The 16,320-nt window shown below is 40.0% G+C and overlaps 2 protein-coding genes across 4 annotated transcripts in view; one reads left to right on the forward strand and one right to left on the reverse strand.

Moving 5' to 3' along the window:
- Positions 1 to 16,320, forward strand: part of FBXW12 (F-box and WD repeat domain containing 12) — a 71,603-nt gene that overhangs the window by 13,679 nt on the left and 41,604 nt on the right. The window contains exons 3-4 of the mRNA XM_034658251.1: positions 8,041 to 8,162; positions 9,503 to 9,652. Of these exons, the coding sequence (XP_034514142.1) occupies positions 9,626 to 9,652 (27 nt within the window). The 5' untranslated portion in view covers positions 8,041 to 8,162; positions 9,503 to 9,625. The remainder of the gene's footprint in view (positions 1 to 8,040; positions 8,163 to 9,502; positions 9,653 to 16,320) is intronic.
- On the reverse strand, positions 940 to 14,421 carry SPINK8 (serine peptidase inhibitor Kazal type 8 (putative)). 3 transcript variants are annotated; one of them, XM_019806752.2, is made up of 5 exons: positions 14,297 to 14,421; positions 11,872 to 11,918; positions 10,960 to 11,081; positions 6,216 to 6,258; positions 940 to 1,124 (listed from the first exon to the last, which is right to left on the reverse strand). In XM_019806752.2, exons 1-5 carry the CDS (start codon positions 14,361 to 14,363, stop codon positions 1,113 to 1,115), a joined length of 291 nt encoding a protein of 96 aa, XP_019662311.2. In that variant the 5' UTR covers positions 14,364 to 14,421; the 3' UTR covers positions 940 to 1,112. The 3 variants fall into 3 exon arrangements, with proteins under 3 accessions (XP_019662311.2, XP_011231681.3, XP_019662310.2); XM_011233379.3 differs by having other exon boundaries at positions 940 to 1,139; XM_019806751.2 differs by having other exon boundaries at positions 940 to 1,142.

A 16,320-nucleotide genomic window follows, 5' to 3' on the forward strand; every position in this document is an offset into this window, starting at 1 on the left:
GGAATTGTGTGCAACTGTCTAAGCCTCCATTCCTTTGTTTATAAAATGAGCATGTACTTCTTAAGTTTATAGTGAGGCTTAAATAAGTTAGTGCTTGTAAAGTATTTAGAAACCTTTCTGTGGCCAGGCATCACTCCAAGTATTGTGCTCAATATGTTTTCTTTGGATAAAAGTCTCTCTTTTATGGTATGGTTGAAACTGCTCAAACCAGGGGCACCTGGGTGCCTCAGTTGGTTAAGCGTCTGCCTTGGGCTCAGGTCATGATCCCGGAGTTCTTGGGCTCCCTGCTCAGCGGGGAGTCTGCTTCTCCTTTTTCCTCAGCCCCTCCCTACCCCCTCTTGTGCTCTCTCTCGTTCTCTCTCTCTCTCAAATAAATAAATAAAACCTTAAGAAAAATTGCTCAGGGGTGCCTGGGTGGCTCAGATGGTTAAGCTTCTGCCTTCAGCTCAGGTCATGATCCCAGGGGCCTGGGATCGAGGCCACCTCTGGTTCCCTGCTCAGCGAGGAGCCTGCTTCTTCCTCTCCTTCTGCTTGTGCTCTCTGGCTCTCTATCTCTCTGTCAAATAAAGAAATAAAGAAATAAAGAAATAAAGAAATAAAGAAATAAATACATACATACATACATACATACATACATACATACATACATACAGTCTTTAAAAAAAAAACCCAAAACTGCTCAAACCAGATCCTGGTGTATTGAAAGCTCACATGACACGTATTCAGTTCCATAGTGACCAGAGCCCTCAGGTTGTATACATAGCTGTTCTTGAGGCACCTTCCCCATCGTTTAGATTTCTGGGGTCATTTGCTCACAATCTGTATGAGAACAGAGGGAATCTATGGCATAAGTCCTGTAGTTTGGGGATGAGAACACAGAATAGTTGGTATTTTTAACAGGTTCTGATTAACCAAGAGAAATGTTTGCCAACCAGAATTTCTACTGAGAATCATTTATTGAAGAAGCAAACATCAAGGAGTTTGATCCTCTAGCCATTGTTCTCCTCCAGCACCAGCATTCTCCTCCACAGGGGATGGTACTAGAAGTGACAGCCATTGTTTCCCTTCATCGTCTGGGGATTCAGAAGGTTCTATAATTCTTCATGGTGAGCTCAGGAGTTTTCCTGGAAGGGAAGTATCTGCTTAGAGAAATCAGAGTTGGGAAAATTAAGAGAAAAACTACCGTATTGATAACCACACCCACAGTCCTGCAGGAGGAGTGCTAAACCATTATTCTGTGAATTAAGGCAGACTAGTGACATTCTCATGTCAATGAAGAACAAGAGCATAGAGTGGAGATGAGAAGAAAAGAGGAGAGTTCAGGATGCAGATGCCTAGGTGAGTCTTTGAACCCCTGGAGAGCTGGGGGGGATGCAGAAAAGGTGGAGAGTGGAGGCAGTGAAGTTGGCGTGAAGCAGAGTCTGGTCAGAGGCCTATGAGGTGCCATGGGCAGCATAGGAAGTGGTGTTAACAGGGTCTGAGGCTGACCAGCCAGGTTGAAGACTCAGCTCTGCCCATTCCTATCTGTGTGGCCTTGGACAAGTCTCATTCCTCTGTAGACCTCTCCATCTTTCAATATGAAATGTAGCTAATAGCAACACCTGCCTCATGGTGGGGGCTGTAGAAACATTGGGGAGGAGATATAGGCGAAGCATGGGACACAGTGCAAGGTACCCAGCTGGCCGTCTATCAGTGATAATTGTTAGTCTTCCCATCAAGGATATTGTTATTTTCTTTTTGATCTTATCGAAAACAGAGTTTGCATTGTGCTTTGGTAAAAGGTTGTGGGGAGGGGCTACCATTCATTCATTCATTCCCTTTCTCCTCACACTATAGCCAAACATTTTAATGAGCTCAATGTGTCTCTTTTTCTTTACTTTTGTGTATGTATTTGCATAAAATGTGTATCGTTTGTGTTTATTTTTAGTTTACATAATGGTATTGAGGTACTTGAATTATTCTGTCTCTTGCTTTTTCTCAGTGCAATATTTTGAGATCTACTCACACTGCCAAATGTACATCTGTTTTATTCTGAAAGCTGCATGGACCTCCATGAAGACACCTTCCACAGTTTACTAGTTGATCTCTGGACTAGTCTCACCCAGGCTGCCCCCAAAACTGCCACCTGCCACCATGGATAACACTGCAATAAACATGTGTGTCACTTTACAAAGCTATGAGAAAATTGCTTCATGATTTCATAGGTTTGGAAATCTGGCCCATGAGATATGCATGTATTTAATTTCTTACTTTGCCTAAGAAGTGGTCAATTGCTCCTCAAGAGTGGCTGTAACGGGCCCTTGGGTGGCTCAGTCAGTTGAGTGTCTGCCTTTGGCTCAGGTTCTGATCCCAAGGTCCTGGGATCGAGTTCCACATCGGGTCCTGGGATAGAGCCCCACATCAGGCTCTCTGCTCGGCAGCGAGTCTGCTTCTCCCTCTCCCTCTGCCCCTGCTCTCTCTCTAATAAATAAATAAAATCTTAAAAAAAAAAAAAAGGGGCTGGAACAGTCTTCACTGTTACCGCATGTCATGGGAGTACAGCATTGGACATGGCCCAGCTTTCTGATTTTTGCTAGTATAACAAGTGCACACTGGTATTTTGTTTCAATTTGAACTTGTCTGGTTATTCACGAGCTTTTGAACATCTTTCATATGCTAATTAGTCTTTATCTTTCTTATATAAAACCATAGCCTCTGCATATTTTCCTGTTGGTTTGCTGTATATTTTCTTGTGTTTATTTACACACACATTCTCAGTATTAGCTTATTGTTGTCTTTAGGAATGGCAAATATCCTCCAGTTCTGTCAGCTGTCCTCTAACTTACCATAGTGTCCTTTATTTGTCAGAGATCTTCAACCCAACTGAGGTGTTCATTGGGAATGACATGATTTTTTAGAATAGTTTAGAAAAAACTAACATAGTTGTATTACTTAAGTTATAAATTTAGGAGCATGGATGGTCTCTCCATTATTCATATGATTTTGAATGTCCTTTGAGTTTTAAAGTTTTTTCTTGGGAAATCCTGAGTATTTTTATTCTTTTTTTTTTTTTTAAAGATTTTATTTATTTATTCGACAGAGATAGAGACAGCCAGCGAGAGAGGGAACACAAGCAGGGGAAGTGGGAGAGGAAGAAGCAGGCTCATAGCAGAGGAGCCTGATGGGGCTCGATCCCATAACGCCGGGATCACGCCCTGAGCCGAAGGCAGACGCTTAACCACTGTGCCACCCAGGCGCCCCCTGAGTATTTTTATTCTTATATAATTAATTTCCAGATACTTCTGAGTTTTGTTTCTATTTTGAGTGATGTATTATTTTTTATTTTATTTTTAATTGGGTGTTACAACTATAAAGAAATCTTAACTGATTTTGTAGACTGATCTTTCCTTCAGCACAATTTCAGAATCCCCTTAATAGTGTTAATAGTTTGCGGTTAAGCCCACCGTTGGATTGATGAGTATGGTATCTTCATTTTTGTCTTAGGCAGACTCAAGTGCCATTTAGTTGACAGACAAACATGAAAAGACTTGAATAAAATTGAAAGTTCATTGCTTGCACATGTAGTGGTCCCTGGGGCAGATAGGTGCTTTGCATTGGAGGCCAGCTGTCTTCCAACCAGTGCTTCTCAGACAGGCTTTGTGATGACTGATTTTATGTGTCAACTTGGCTGGGCCATGGTGCCCGGGTATTTGGTCAGACATTTTCCTGAATATTTCTGTGAAAGTGTTTTTACATGGGATTAACATTTAGCATTTAATCCCATGGCCAATAGACACATGGAAAGATGCTCAACATCACTCATCATCAGGGAAATGCAAATCAAAACTACAAGGACATATTACCTTACATCTGTCAGAATAGCTAAAATAAAAAACTCGAGAAACAGTAAGTGTGGGGGAGGATGCAGAGAAATAGGAACACTTGTGTGCTGTTGGTGGGAATGCAAACTTGTGTGACTGCTGTGGAAAACAGTGTGGAGGTTCCTCAAAGAGTTAAAAAATAGAACTACTCTATGATCCAGTAACTGCACTACTGGCATTTATCCCCAAATACAAAATCACTAATACAGAGGGATTCACAGTCCTCTATGTTTAGAGCAGCATTATTTACAATAGTCAAATTATGGAAGCAGCCTGAGAGTCCATCGATAGATGAATGGATAAAGAAGATATGGTTTATATATACAATGGAATATTACTCAGCCATTACAAGAATGAAATCTTGCTGTTTGCAATGACATGGATGGAGCTAGAGAACATAATGCAAAGCAAAATAAGTCAAAGACAAATACCATATGATTTCACTCATGTGGAATTTAAGAAACAAACGAGCAAAGGAAAAAAGACAAACCAAGAAACAGATTCTTTTTTAAAAAATATTTATTTATTTGAGAGAGAGAGAGTGAGAGAGAGAGCACAAGAGGGGGAAGGGTCAGAGGAAGAAGCAGACTCCCTGCTGAGTGGGGAGCCTGATGTGGGGCTTGATCCTGGGACTCTGGGATCATGACCTAAGCCAAAGGCAGACGCTTAACTGACTAAGCCACGCAGGCACCCCCAAGAAAGAGACTCTTAACTATAGAGAACCAACTGATGGTTACCACAGGGGAGGTGGGTGGGGTGATGGGTGAAATAGCTAATGGGAATTAAAGAGAACACTTATGATGAGCACTGAGTAATGTATAGAATTGTTGAATCACTATATTGTACACTTGAAACTAAAATAATACTGTATATTAACTATATTAGAAGTAAAAAACTTAATTAGAAAAATTTAACATTTAATCCCAGATTTCTTGCCACAGTGTGGGTGGGCCTCATCCAATCAGCTGAAGGTCTTATTGGAACAAAAGACCAACCTCTCTGAGCAAAAAGAAATTCTGCCAGCAGACAGCTTTTAGACACCATCTTATCGATATCCTTAAGATTAAAAACATCTCTTCGAAGTTACAAGTTTGAAAAAGACATAAGACCAGAAGTTTATTTGGAAAGAGATATGGTCCAGATACAAGAGATGGGGATTCAGCAGGATTTTTTAAGAATTAGCCCAGGTCAAAGGCATCTGACAGAGGTAGAAGAAATGTAAAGTCTCTTTATAGTTACCCCAAATCATGGAAGTGCCTAAAAGTCTTTATGATTTCTCTCTAGTAGAACTAGAGAATTTTCAGGTTACAGACCTTCTCCAAGTGAGTAATATGTATGCTGGTCTATACATCAGTTGAGACTTGTTAACTTGTTGAGATTGTGTCAGAAGATATTGTCATAAAATTATTACAAAAGTATATAATTGTCTTTTTACCTGCTTTACCTTCCACCTTCTTTATATTTTGTTCCAAGATGATTTTCACCAGTCTTGTTTCTATGCCTTACAACTCTACAATGATCTTTATGGCATCAGCTGAGTTCTTGCTTTGGCCCTATGACCCTGAAGTCAGTGACACAATATCTAGGCCAGAGCTAAGCAAGACCTGGTCCATTCACTCTCAGAATAACCTTTCATGTTCTGATTAGTGTCTTTTGTCAGTATCCCAGAAGTTGGGGGGCACCTGGTGGCTCAGTTAAGCATTTGCCTTTGGCTCAGGTCATGATCCCACAGTCCTGGGATCAAGTGTCCCCTGCTCAGCGGAGAGTCTGCTTTTCCTTCTGCCCCTGCCACCCACCTCCTGCTCATGCACAACTCTCTCTCTCTCACGCTCTCTCTCTCTGAAATAAACATAATCTTTAAAAAAAAAAATCCCAGAAATTGGGTATGGCAGGGAACAGGGAAGGGTGGACTCGATGTTCTTTACTATTAAATTATTAGGCTGAAATATTTTTATTTCCCCTGAAATACTTTTATCTTTCCCCAAAAGATATTATTTTTGAGATGGCTGGGAAAATTTGAACATGAAGTATATATTAGAAAATGACAGGGAACTAATTAGGTGTGATAACAGCGTTGTGGGCATGTAAGCTAATGTCCACACTTCTTAGAAAGTAAAATGACATGATATCCAAGACACACGTTAATATACTTAGGCAAAGAAAAAAGAAATAATAAAGGAAGGAAATGTGGCTAACACTTTATACTTTGTGGATCGATATGATAGGCATATGATATTATACCTAGTTTTATGTTATGTTTGAAATTTTTTATAACAAAACATTTAAAAATCTCTACAACATATCAGTATATCTGGTTTACTCCTAAAAATGAAAAATGAGAATGACTTTACTTACACATGGTCCATCGTACAGTTTAGTTATGTCAAGCCCTTTGTATCTGAAAGAAATCATATTTTGAAATAATTATTTTTGCTTTATGGAATATTATAAATTATGACTGAATTTCACCTGACAATCTAGCTAAGTTTGAGAAGGAAAAACACTGCTTATAGTGAATTCTTATGTAGCAAATATTTAAAAATCCCTGTTGTTATAGATCTTTATTTGTCAAAGATATTTGATATATGAAACATACTCAGCCTTAAATACAGAAAATTAAAAATTATCTTGAATATTTAAGTAGAAATCCAGAGTATCACATAAAGAATGTGCAATAAAATTAACGTATGAATTTGATGAAAGGTAAGGCATTACTACTAACCTTACAGAAATAAAAATGGTTATAAAGGAATACTATGAACAATTGTATGTCAACAATTAGGTAACCCAGATGAAAAGGACAAATTCCTAGAAACACACAAATTACCTACACTGACTCAAGAAGAAATAGGAAATTTCAACTGACCTACATCAAGTAAAGAGATTCGATCAGTAATAAAAAAACCTCTTAATAAAGAAAAGTTCAGGACCAGGTATCTTTTTCATTAGTGAATACTACCAAACATTTAAGAGTGAATACCAATCCTTTTCAAACTCTTCCAAATAAAAGAAGAAGAAAAAACACTTGCTAATCATTCTATGAAGCCAGAATTACCATGATAGCAAAGACAAAGACATATCACACACGCGCGCACACACACACGCACACACACACACACAACTATAGACCAATATCCCTTATGAATATAGATGTAAAAATTCTCAACCAAACTATAGCAAACTGAACCTGACCAAGCAGGATTTATCCCAAGAATGCAGGGTGGTTCAACCCAAAATACCAAACAATGCTATAGCATCACGTTAATAGAATGAAGGAGGTAAAAAGTACATGTTCATCTCAATTTACATTAAAAAAAATCCCTCATTTGACAAAATTCAACACCTTTTCATAATAAAAGCACTCAGAAAACAAGGAGTAGAAGGGAACTTCCTCGACATGATAAAGAACACTTACGGAAAACCCACAGCAAATATCATACTCACTGGTGAAAGACTGAAAGATTTCTTTCTAAGATCAGGAACAAGACGAAGATACCCACTTTCACCACTGATATTCAACATTATGCTAAAAGTTTTAGCCAGGGCAAGAAAAATAAAAGCATTCAAAATTTCGTTTGTCAGTTTTACCTCAGTAAAGCTGGGTGGTGGGAGAGACACAAATTGGAAAGGAAGAAGTAAAACTTTCTCTATTTGAAGATGACCTGATTCTGCATATAGAAAATCCCAAATAATTCATGTAAAAACTACTAAAGCTAATAAATTCAGCACTGTTTCAGGGTACAGATAACACATGAAAATCTGTTGTGTTTCTATATAGCAGCAATGACCAATCTGAAAATAAAATTAATAAAACAGTTCCATTTACAGGGGCGTCTGGTTGGCTCAGTTGGTAGAGCATGCAACTCTCAATCCTGGAGTGAATTCAACCCCATGTTGAGCATGGAGCCTATTTAAAAAACAAACAAACAAACAACAGCAATTCCATTTACGATAGCATCCAAAAATAAAATACCTATGAATAAATTTAGCTGTGAAAGACTTGTACACTGAAAAAAACATTTCTGAAAGAAATTAATGAAGTCCTGATGCATGGAAAGCTCTCCCATGCTCATGGATTGGAAGACTTAATATTGTTGAAATGTCCATACTACCCAAAGCAATCTCCAGAGTCTATGTAATCCTTATCAAAATACCAATGGCATTTTTTTTTTTTTTGCAGAAATGGAAAAGCTTACTTTCGAACTCATATGGAGTTGCGAGAGGTCGTGAGTGGCCAGCACCATCGAAAAGAAGAAAAGTTGGAGGACCCCAAAAGCCCAATTTCGAAAAGTTACTACTAAGGTATAGTAACTGTGGCACTGGCATTAGGATAGACATATAGAATGTGGAATGAAATTGAGAATGCAGGATAAATTCAAATATCTATGACAAATTGATTTTTGACAAGAGTTCCAAGACCTTTCAGTGATAACAGGAATAGCCTTTTCTTTTCTTTTTTCTTTTTTTTTTTGGTAAAGATTTTATTTATTTATTCGACAGAGATAGAGACAGCCAGTGAGAGAGGGAACACAAGCAGGGGGAGTGGGAGAGGAAGAAACAGGCTCACAACAGAGGAGCCTGATGTGGGGATCGATCCCATAACGCCGGGATCACTCCCTGAGCCGAAGGCAGACACTTAACCACTGCGCCACCCAGGCGCCCAGGAATAGTCTTTTCAACAACAAATGGTGCTGGGATAACAAGATAATCACATGCAAAAGAATGAAGTTGGAACTCTGTCTCACACCATAACAAAAATTAAAACTAGATCTACAACCTAAATTTAATAGCCAAGACTATAAAACTCTTAGAAGAAAACATAGGGGTAAGTCTTTATGCCCTTGGATATTACAAAGGATCCTTAGGTATGACACTAAAAGCAGGAGCAACAATAGAAGAAAAAAAAGATACACTGGATTTGATCAAAATTCAAAACTTTGTGCATCAAAATACATTATCAGGAAAGTGGAAGACAATCTACAGAATGGGAAAATATATTTACAAACTATAATATCTAGTATTCGGAATATATAGGGAACTCTTACAACTAAAAAATAAAAAGACAACACAGTTAAAAAAAAATGGGCAAAAGACTCAAATAGACATGTCTCCAGACATGGTATACAGATGGCCAACAATACATGAAGATGCTTAACATCATTAGTCATTAGGGAAATGTAGATTAAAACCATAATGAGATATTTCACACCCACAGGATGGATATTTAAAAATGTTGGGGAGAATGTGAAGAAATTAGAACCCTCAATGTTGCTGGCAGGAATGTAAAATGGTACAGTCCCTTTGGGAAACATTTGGTGATTTTTTTTTTTTTAGAGTTTATTTATTTATTTGACAGAGGGAGAACACACACACAAGCAGGGGGAGCTACAGAGGGCGAGCAAGAAGCAGGCTCCCCACTTAGCAGGGAGCCCCATATAGGGCTCGATCCCAGGACCCCGGGACCACGACCCCAGCCAAAGGCAGACGCTTAACCGACTGAGCCACCCAGGCCCCCATTTGGTGATTTCTCAATAAGTTACACATGTAATTATTATAGGACCCAGCAAATTCCACTCTTAAGTTTATACCCCAAGCATTGAAAACGGGTACTTAAGTTTATACCTTTACATAATTGTTCATAGGAGCACTATACACAATAGCTAAAATGAGGAGACAACCCAAACGAGAGAATTTGTTGCTTCAAAATACTAAAGAGAGTCCTTCAGGCTGAAGTCAAAAGACACCAGACAGAACCTCAAGTCCACATGAAGAAACAAAGAGAAGCAGTAAAGGTAACTACATAGGGAAATAGAAAAGACAGTATAAATGTATGTTTTGTCTATAATTTTTTCTCCTCCCTGATTGAAAAGACAACTACGTAAAGCAGTAATTACAAATCTATGTTGTTGGGCATCCATGTATGAAGGTTTAATTTGCATGATAAAAATATGCAAAGAAGGGTGGATAGAATGTAGCTATTAGGAGCAAAGTTTTAAAAATACTTTTGTAATTAATGTGATATCAATCCAAATTGGATTATTATACATTAAAATCTTTCATTCCCATATTAACTACTAAGAAAATATTTCAGAAAATATTAGTCAATGTGAGTTCTTTGGAAGCCATCTCTCTCTCAAGTATCTCCTGGTTTTAGCATTCTGAGTCTGTGATGTTCTAAATCCCCCAGATTGTGCATTCTGATTGTCAGATGTCTGTACCAGTGATGGAGTGCCTAACACTAAATTTATTCACCTCACAAGTCTTTTATGGGTTCTAGTGTAAATTTCGGTATTTATGCAGCAAGGCATGCAAGAAAGTCCAACCCTGCCAGCTTGACATCTCTTGTTGTGACCAGGATTATTATTTCTTCTTTCAAGAAGACAAGAAGAACGGCAGGAAGAAAGTTTTATCTACTCTCCTGTCTTTGCTTTTCTCTCTCTTAAAATATTGGACTTAATCTCTAAATCTTAGTTATCCAAGGGTATTGCTTTTCTCCTTGAAGGAGAAAGCAGATGTCAGGGAATCCTCCTCCGACCTCTGTAAGGCAGCATCCTTGATAAAAACCTCTGTGCCTTGCTGTTCCTCTTAGAGCAAAGCCTTGGGCATTTCATGTCTAACATATGATGTGCCCAAAGACTAAACCACATAAAAGCATGAAAACTAAAGGAAAGTTGGAAGCTAAAGAAAGTTGTTTGAGAGAATAATATCCATTCAAGGAATCAATAAACCAACAGCTGGGACGATTCTTCACCCAGCCCCCTCCTCTTCTTCATCAGGCTTTTCTTCTTTGGCCTGTGGGGGCTTGAGGGGAACCCTCATCTGTGGTCACATGATCTGAATGCTGTGGCTTCTTGCTACTGAGAACTTTCCACTTGATACTTGTCCAGGTCAGACAGAACACTCTCACCTCAGTGGGTTTCTGTTTCTGCAATTGTGTAATGGGAGCATAGGGAAGGGTGGAAGAAATGGAGGAGCAAAGAGTGAAGGAGTCACTGGAGAGAAGATCTAACCAGTAGGAAGCGTTCTGAGGAGATTACTCCTATCTTGGCAGCCTTTAGCCTCCTGCCTGGGAGAAAGGAGAATAAAAATCAAGACTTACAGGATCATGGAGCAGAGATGACATTCCCCACTGTAAGTAACCTGGTCACTGCCACATATGGGTTCACTTGGCTTGATGTAAGAGAAAATCCAGCACTTATTTATATTCTCAGTGCACTCCACCTGAAGATGAGACAGATTACTGCGTCAGATGCCTTCCTCCAGGACCTCTGACCATTGTCACTGGAAGTGGGGTTGGGGGCCTGAAGAAAGAATGCTAGAGCAGGTGTTCAGAGAACAGTCTTCAGCAGCTTCAGGGTTTGACCCCTGGCACTTACCCAACAATATGAATAGAATATAATATATATTATAATATAACATATGATCTGTGAACTCCCCAGTCTGAGCTGTAAGTTCCTCATTAGGATGTAAATCCCTGCCTTATCAACCACAAAATGTGATTGTTTGATTACAGAAAGGAACATGTCTTTAAGGTTAGACTTTTCTTATGAACATTACTGAATCACTTGTGTGTGGTGCTTCAGAGAGCAGTGGTGTCGCACTTGTCACAGCAAAGGTAGGGTGTAGAAGGAAGGGGACAGAGAGAATATTTGTGGGGCCTTAGTGTGGGAGAGGCAGGATGTACATTTTGGCCTATCTTGGCTGAAAGAATGTCCACTGCAGCATTGGACAGAACTGAACTTGAGCCATGACTTCATCATCCACTTAATGGTTCACAATACTTGGCTTCTATCTCACAAGAGAGTATGAACTGATTGGAATAATACATGGGAAGTGGGCTCAGGAACATATGAAAAGTGCTACACATAGTTGATGACCCAGCTTTTACTGTAGTGTTATTCCCATGCAAGCCCCCTTTGCCCCCACCTCTCAGAAGAAAACTCTGGGGGCTATTGAGGAAACTGGCTTGCTCCCCATTCCTGTTCTTGGGAACCAAGGAAGTAGAGCTCACCTTTGTTTCTTGTAGGTGAGCCCCTGTGCCTGTAGGAAGAGGGAAATCTGGAAGACAAAAACACATTCAGAAGAGTTACTGCTCTGTCTTCTGACCTTAGGGAAAAAAGCTAGGATGAGGGAGACCCTGGTTGGCACATGGGAAGCATCAGATCCCATCAGAAGGTGGAGATTGATTTAATCACTAGTGGCCAATGATTTAATCAATCGTGCCTTTGTGGAATTATATAAAATTTCTAGACAGGAGAGATTCCATTTTGAAACTCTATTTTCTTTTCTAACTATGAACTCTTGAACTGGGCCAGAAGTGGTCATTATATTAAGAACAGTTGCTTGTAAAATCCAACAGAACAACTGGTCCTTAGACCATAAAACTGTTGACATGACCTTTATGAAGACAGAAACATTGACTAAAGCATCCCAGGAGGAGTTTTGTTTGATAGCACCTATAAAATAATTGACTAGGTAGTCATCAAAGGCAGCTCGACCAGTTAGCACTGAATTAAGTTTTTTTCTCTTCTTTATATCCTGTAGTTATCCTCCTTCTTTCTCAACAAAAAACCGTTGCTTTCCCGTGTAAGCAGGAGACTTTTCTGGTTACTCCAGAAACTGTGCTTGCGAAATTGCAATTCCAAGACCTCAGAAAGAGGCCTTTGTTTTTTTTCAGTTTTGCTTCTTTTTCTCATTTGACACCTTCATAATGGAACCTCCATAAAAATCCTATACCAAAAGGTTTGGAGAGCTTCCAGGTTGAACACGCTGAGGTGCTGGGAGGGTGGTACGCTCAGAGAGGGCCAGGAAGCTCTGTGCCCCTTCCCACATATCTTGCCCGAAGAGTCTCTTCCATTTGGCTGTTCCTGAGCTGTGTCCTTTATAGTAAACCGGTAATAGTAAGTAAAGCACTATCCTGAGTTCTGTGAACCATTCTAGCAAATTACTGAAACTGAGGAAGGGGTCAGGGAACTCCTGACTTACAGCTAGTGGGTTAGAAGTACTGGAGGCCCAGTCTTGTGAGGCTGTCTGAAGTAGGGCAGTCTTGTGGGACTGAGTCCTTAACCTGTGGTGTTTGGATGGATGCCAAGTAGTAGTGCCATAATTATATTAAATTTTGGGATACCCAGTTGGTGTCCACAGAAAATGGGAGGATTGCTTGGTGTGGAAAACCCACACATTTGGTGTCAGAAGTGTTGGAATAGGGGCGCCTGGGTGGCTCAGATGGTTGGGCGTCTGCCTTCAGCTCGGGTCATGGTCCTGGAGTCCTGGGATTGAGCCCCACATGGGGCTCCCTGCTCAGCGGGGAGCCTGGTTCTCCCTCTCCCTCTGCTGCTCCCCCTGCTTGTGCTCTCTCGCTCTGTCAATAAATAAATAAAATCTTAAAAAAAAAAAAAAGAAGTGTTGGAATAGAAGGAAATAGCTTTTTCTTTGGTAGAAGAAGAGAAGGGGTTTTCCCTGTAAGATATGAGAGGCATGAAGAATAGTTTTCAATTCGTTACAGAGCCTCTTAAGGTGTGAGAGTCTTGAAAAAAATGTTTTGAGAGAAAGCACCAATAGAAAGTAAAAAATTGAAGGTAAATGAGAGTTTCAGAGTCTAGATGGGAAAAGGACCTGTTGAGTGTAGCGGCCACTCTTAGGCAACAGGCTAGAGTAATGGAAATCTGAAGAAGGCAAGAGGGCCCACAGTGACCACTGACCACCAAGTTGACACAAACAGGCTCATTAAGCAAGCTACCTGAAATAAGCATAGGTCCTAACTGACCAGTTACATCCACACACAGTTCCTAAGATTACCAAAAAAGAGAAAATTCCATAAGTCCCCATACTTCCTCATTCCGCCCTATAACTATAGCCCCTCACCACCACCTCCTGGCAGTCTCTGCTTCGCTGTCCTGCCTGATGCTCCCTGGTTGTGTATCCACCCAACTTTTATGTCTTTTGTTCTGCCTTGGGTGAATTCTTTCAGCACTGGCGCCACCAGCCGGCACCCAATCAGAGTGCACCACATTGAGCCCCTCAAGAGATTCCCTAGAGTTAAGCATGAGCACTGTTTACTCTAAAACCAGACATTGACCAGAATAATATCTGATTCTACTTCCACAGAGCTTAAGCAAGTTCTTTTGGGGTTTGAGAAATGTAAATATACAGACTCTGGAAATGAATGTTTTTAAGGTTTGAATGCCTCGATAGTAATCAGGTATTTTGGGAAGTTCAGTGGTCCTGGGTTTGGAAGGTCTGGATTTGACTCCCAGCTTTGATATCAATGACATTAAGGGAATCCTCTCTTCCTCTGGGTTTCAGTTTCTACATCTGTAACATAAAGGAATTAGGATTAAACAAAACTGAACAGCACTTCCACTCCTACCTCTGATTTTCGGGTAATACTGGATATATCCCAGAAAACATGGGCAGAGCAAGGATACATCACTCACCAACTGCAAAGGCAGCCCACACGGAGATGGCCAGCACAAGGACGGCATTCGAGAAAACCTCCTTCATGGTGCCAGAAGAGCTATGAAAATATGCAGCTTTTGATGGTAGGAGAGAGCAAGTTCCATGTGAAGTACACATTCTCACGGAGATCCCGCATTGACCAGGAAGTGAAGTCTAAATCCTTCAAGTCTGTTCTTTCCTCAGGTCATTTGGAATGAATTTTGTCTGATGCAATTAAGTTGCTTCATTTGTTTCCCTAGAGCAATTGGACATTAGACGAAAATGATCTAAAAAATGGAATTTGAGGAGGTGCCAGAAAAAGAGCTAGTAAAGACCATCTGCAGGGGATCATTTGGTAAAGAATAGGCACCAAGAACTTTGTGATTAAATGTTGAAAAGTTGATCTTTATCTCTGAGGTAAGAAGGGCAGTCACTAGGAAGTTCAGTGACGCGTGTTAAATCAACAGACAATAAAAAACAGGAAGGGACAAAACAACACTCATTCTCATTTCTAAATCTTCCATGTTATTACTTTGGTGCTACTATTTAGTAATCAATAACAGTATTGAAGGGAAAACCATAGAGTATTTACCAGCAGCTTACTTGCATTATTGAAAATATTATAGTACAAGGCAGTTGACATTATTTATATGCTGGTTTCAATACATTTTCCAGGCAAATTATATATCTAGGTAATTTCTGCCCAAGAACCTCCCTGAGTAAAAACAAATAATAATATAACCCTTTTCCTACTCAAAAGTTTGCAAATTAGTATGTCCACTTTACCTGCTGGGACTCCCAAAGTTGCTGGGACAAACAGGCTGGACAAGATATTTTTTATTTCCAGTTTGTTGATAATGAAATAATGATGTGTGTGGGAGTGGGTGGGTGAGGGAGGAAATGTCTTTTCAAGGCTTAGATGCCTGGCAGTAGAAGAGGGTGAACTTTGTTTATTTTTAAAGGTTTTTTTTTTTATTATTTATGAGTTAACTCTACACCCAATGTGAGGCTTGAACCCACAACCTGGAGATCAAGAGTTGCACACTCCAATGACTGAGCCACCCAGGTACCGCAAAGAGAGGGAACTCAGAAGTTAGGAATGTGGTAACAACTCATACCTATTTCTTCCAACTCCAAATTCTGTAATGCCTAAATCTTGTGAGTTTCTATTTCAGTTTTTTAAGGGTGGTATGTACTGTCCACTACCACTCCAGAATCTACATTCTTGCCAAACCTGGACCTCGCAATGTAGAGATGTGTCCTGCCCAAATTTGAGTTCCTGTTTTTATCTAGATAGCAATCATTGTATTCAGAATGGCTCTGGGTATGTACACAGTACTAGAAATTGCTAAATCCGCGTATGCAGTTACTTATTTCATCAGTAGTCAAAACTGCGTATTCAGTTTATTGAAACCTGTAATTTAGGTTTCTAATATTGACTCACAAAATCTTAAAGTGGAAAGTTACCTTATATGGAATCTGCCAGGTTCAGCCTTGTTGAGTGGAGTTGAGGAATCCTGGGATGGAGCGCTCTTTCCATGGGCACTAAATGGTAGCTCTTTCTGCCACTTGGAACAAAAGTCCCTCAAAACACCAACTTTAAAGAAAAAGTTCAGAGGTTATTGGGTATCATAAATTCCGTAGGCCCCGGTCTTAGATGAATGGCATTAAGTAGGGACATGCTGCCTAGTTCCGAGAGGTGGAGTATACTTTCTCAGTACTGTTTTTTGTTTGTTTGTTTTTTGTTTTTGTTTTTTTTAAAGATTTTATTTATTTATTTGACAGAGATAGAGACAGCCAGCGAGAGAGGGAACACAAGCAGGGGGAGTGGGAGAGGAAGAAGCAGGCTCATAGAGGAGGAGCCTGATGTGGGGCTCGATCCCATAACGCCGGGATCACGCCCTGAGCCGAAGGCAGAGGCTCAACCGCTGTGCCACCCAGGCGCCCCTGTTTTTTGTTTGTTTTTAAGTAGGCTCCACACTTAGCTTGGAGCCCAACCTGAGGCTTGAATTCACGACCCTAA

The sequence above is a fragment of the Ailuropoda melanoleuca genome, chromosome 4 (assembly GCF_002007445.2).
Source record: "Ailuropoda melanoleuca isolate Jingjing chromosome 4, ASM200744v2, whole genome shotgun sequence".
In the NCBI taxonomy this organism is placed as follows: Eukaryota; Metazoa; Chordata; class Mammalia; order Carnivora; family Ursidae; genus Ailuropoda; species Ailuropoda melanoleuca.

What these genes read in the sequence shown, in the direction of transcription:
- SPINK8 (XM_019806751.2), bottom strand. Translation starts at nt 14,363, where the DNA reads ATGAAGGAGGTTTTCTCGAATGCCGTCCTTGTGCTGGCCATCTCCGTG. An exon ending in CTCACCTACAAGAAACAAAG is followed by an intron (nt 11,082 to 11,871) that starts GTGAGCTCTACT and finishes TCTCATCTTCAG; the next exon opens with GTGGAGTGCACTGAGAATAT. An exon ending in AACTGTACGATGGACCATGT is followed by an intron (nt 1,143 to 6,215) that starts GTAAGTAAAGTC and finishes GATTTCTCTAAG; the next exon opens with CAGATACTTCCCTTCCAGGA.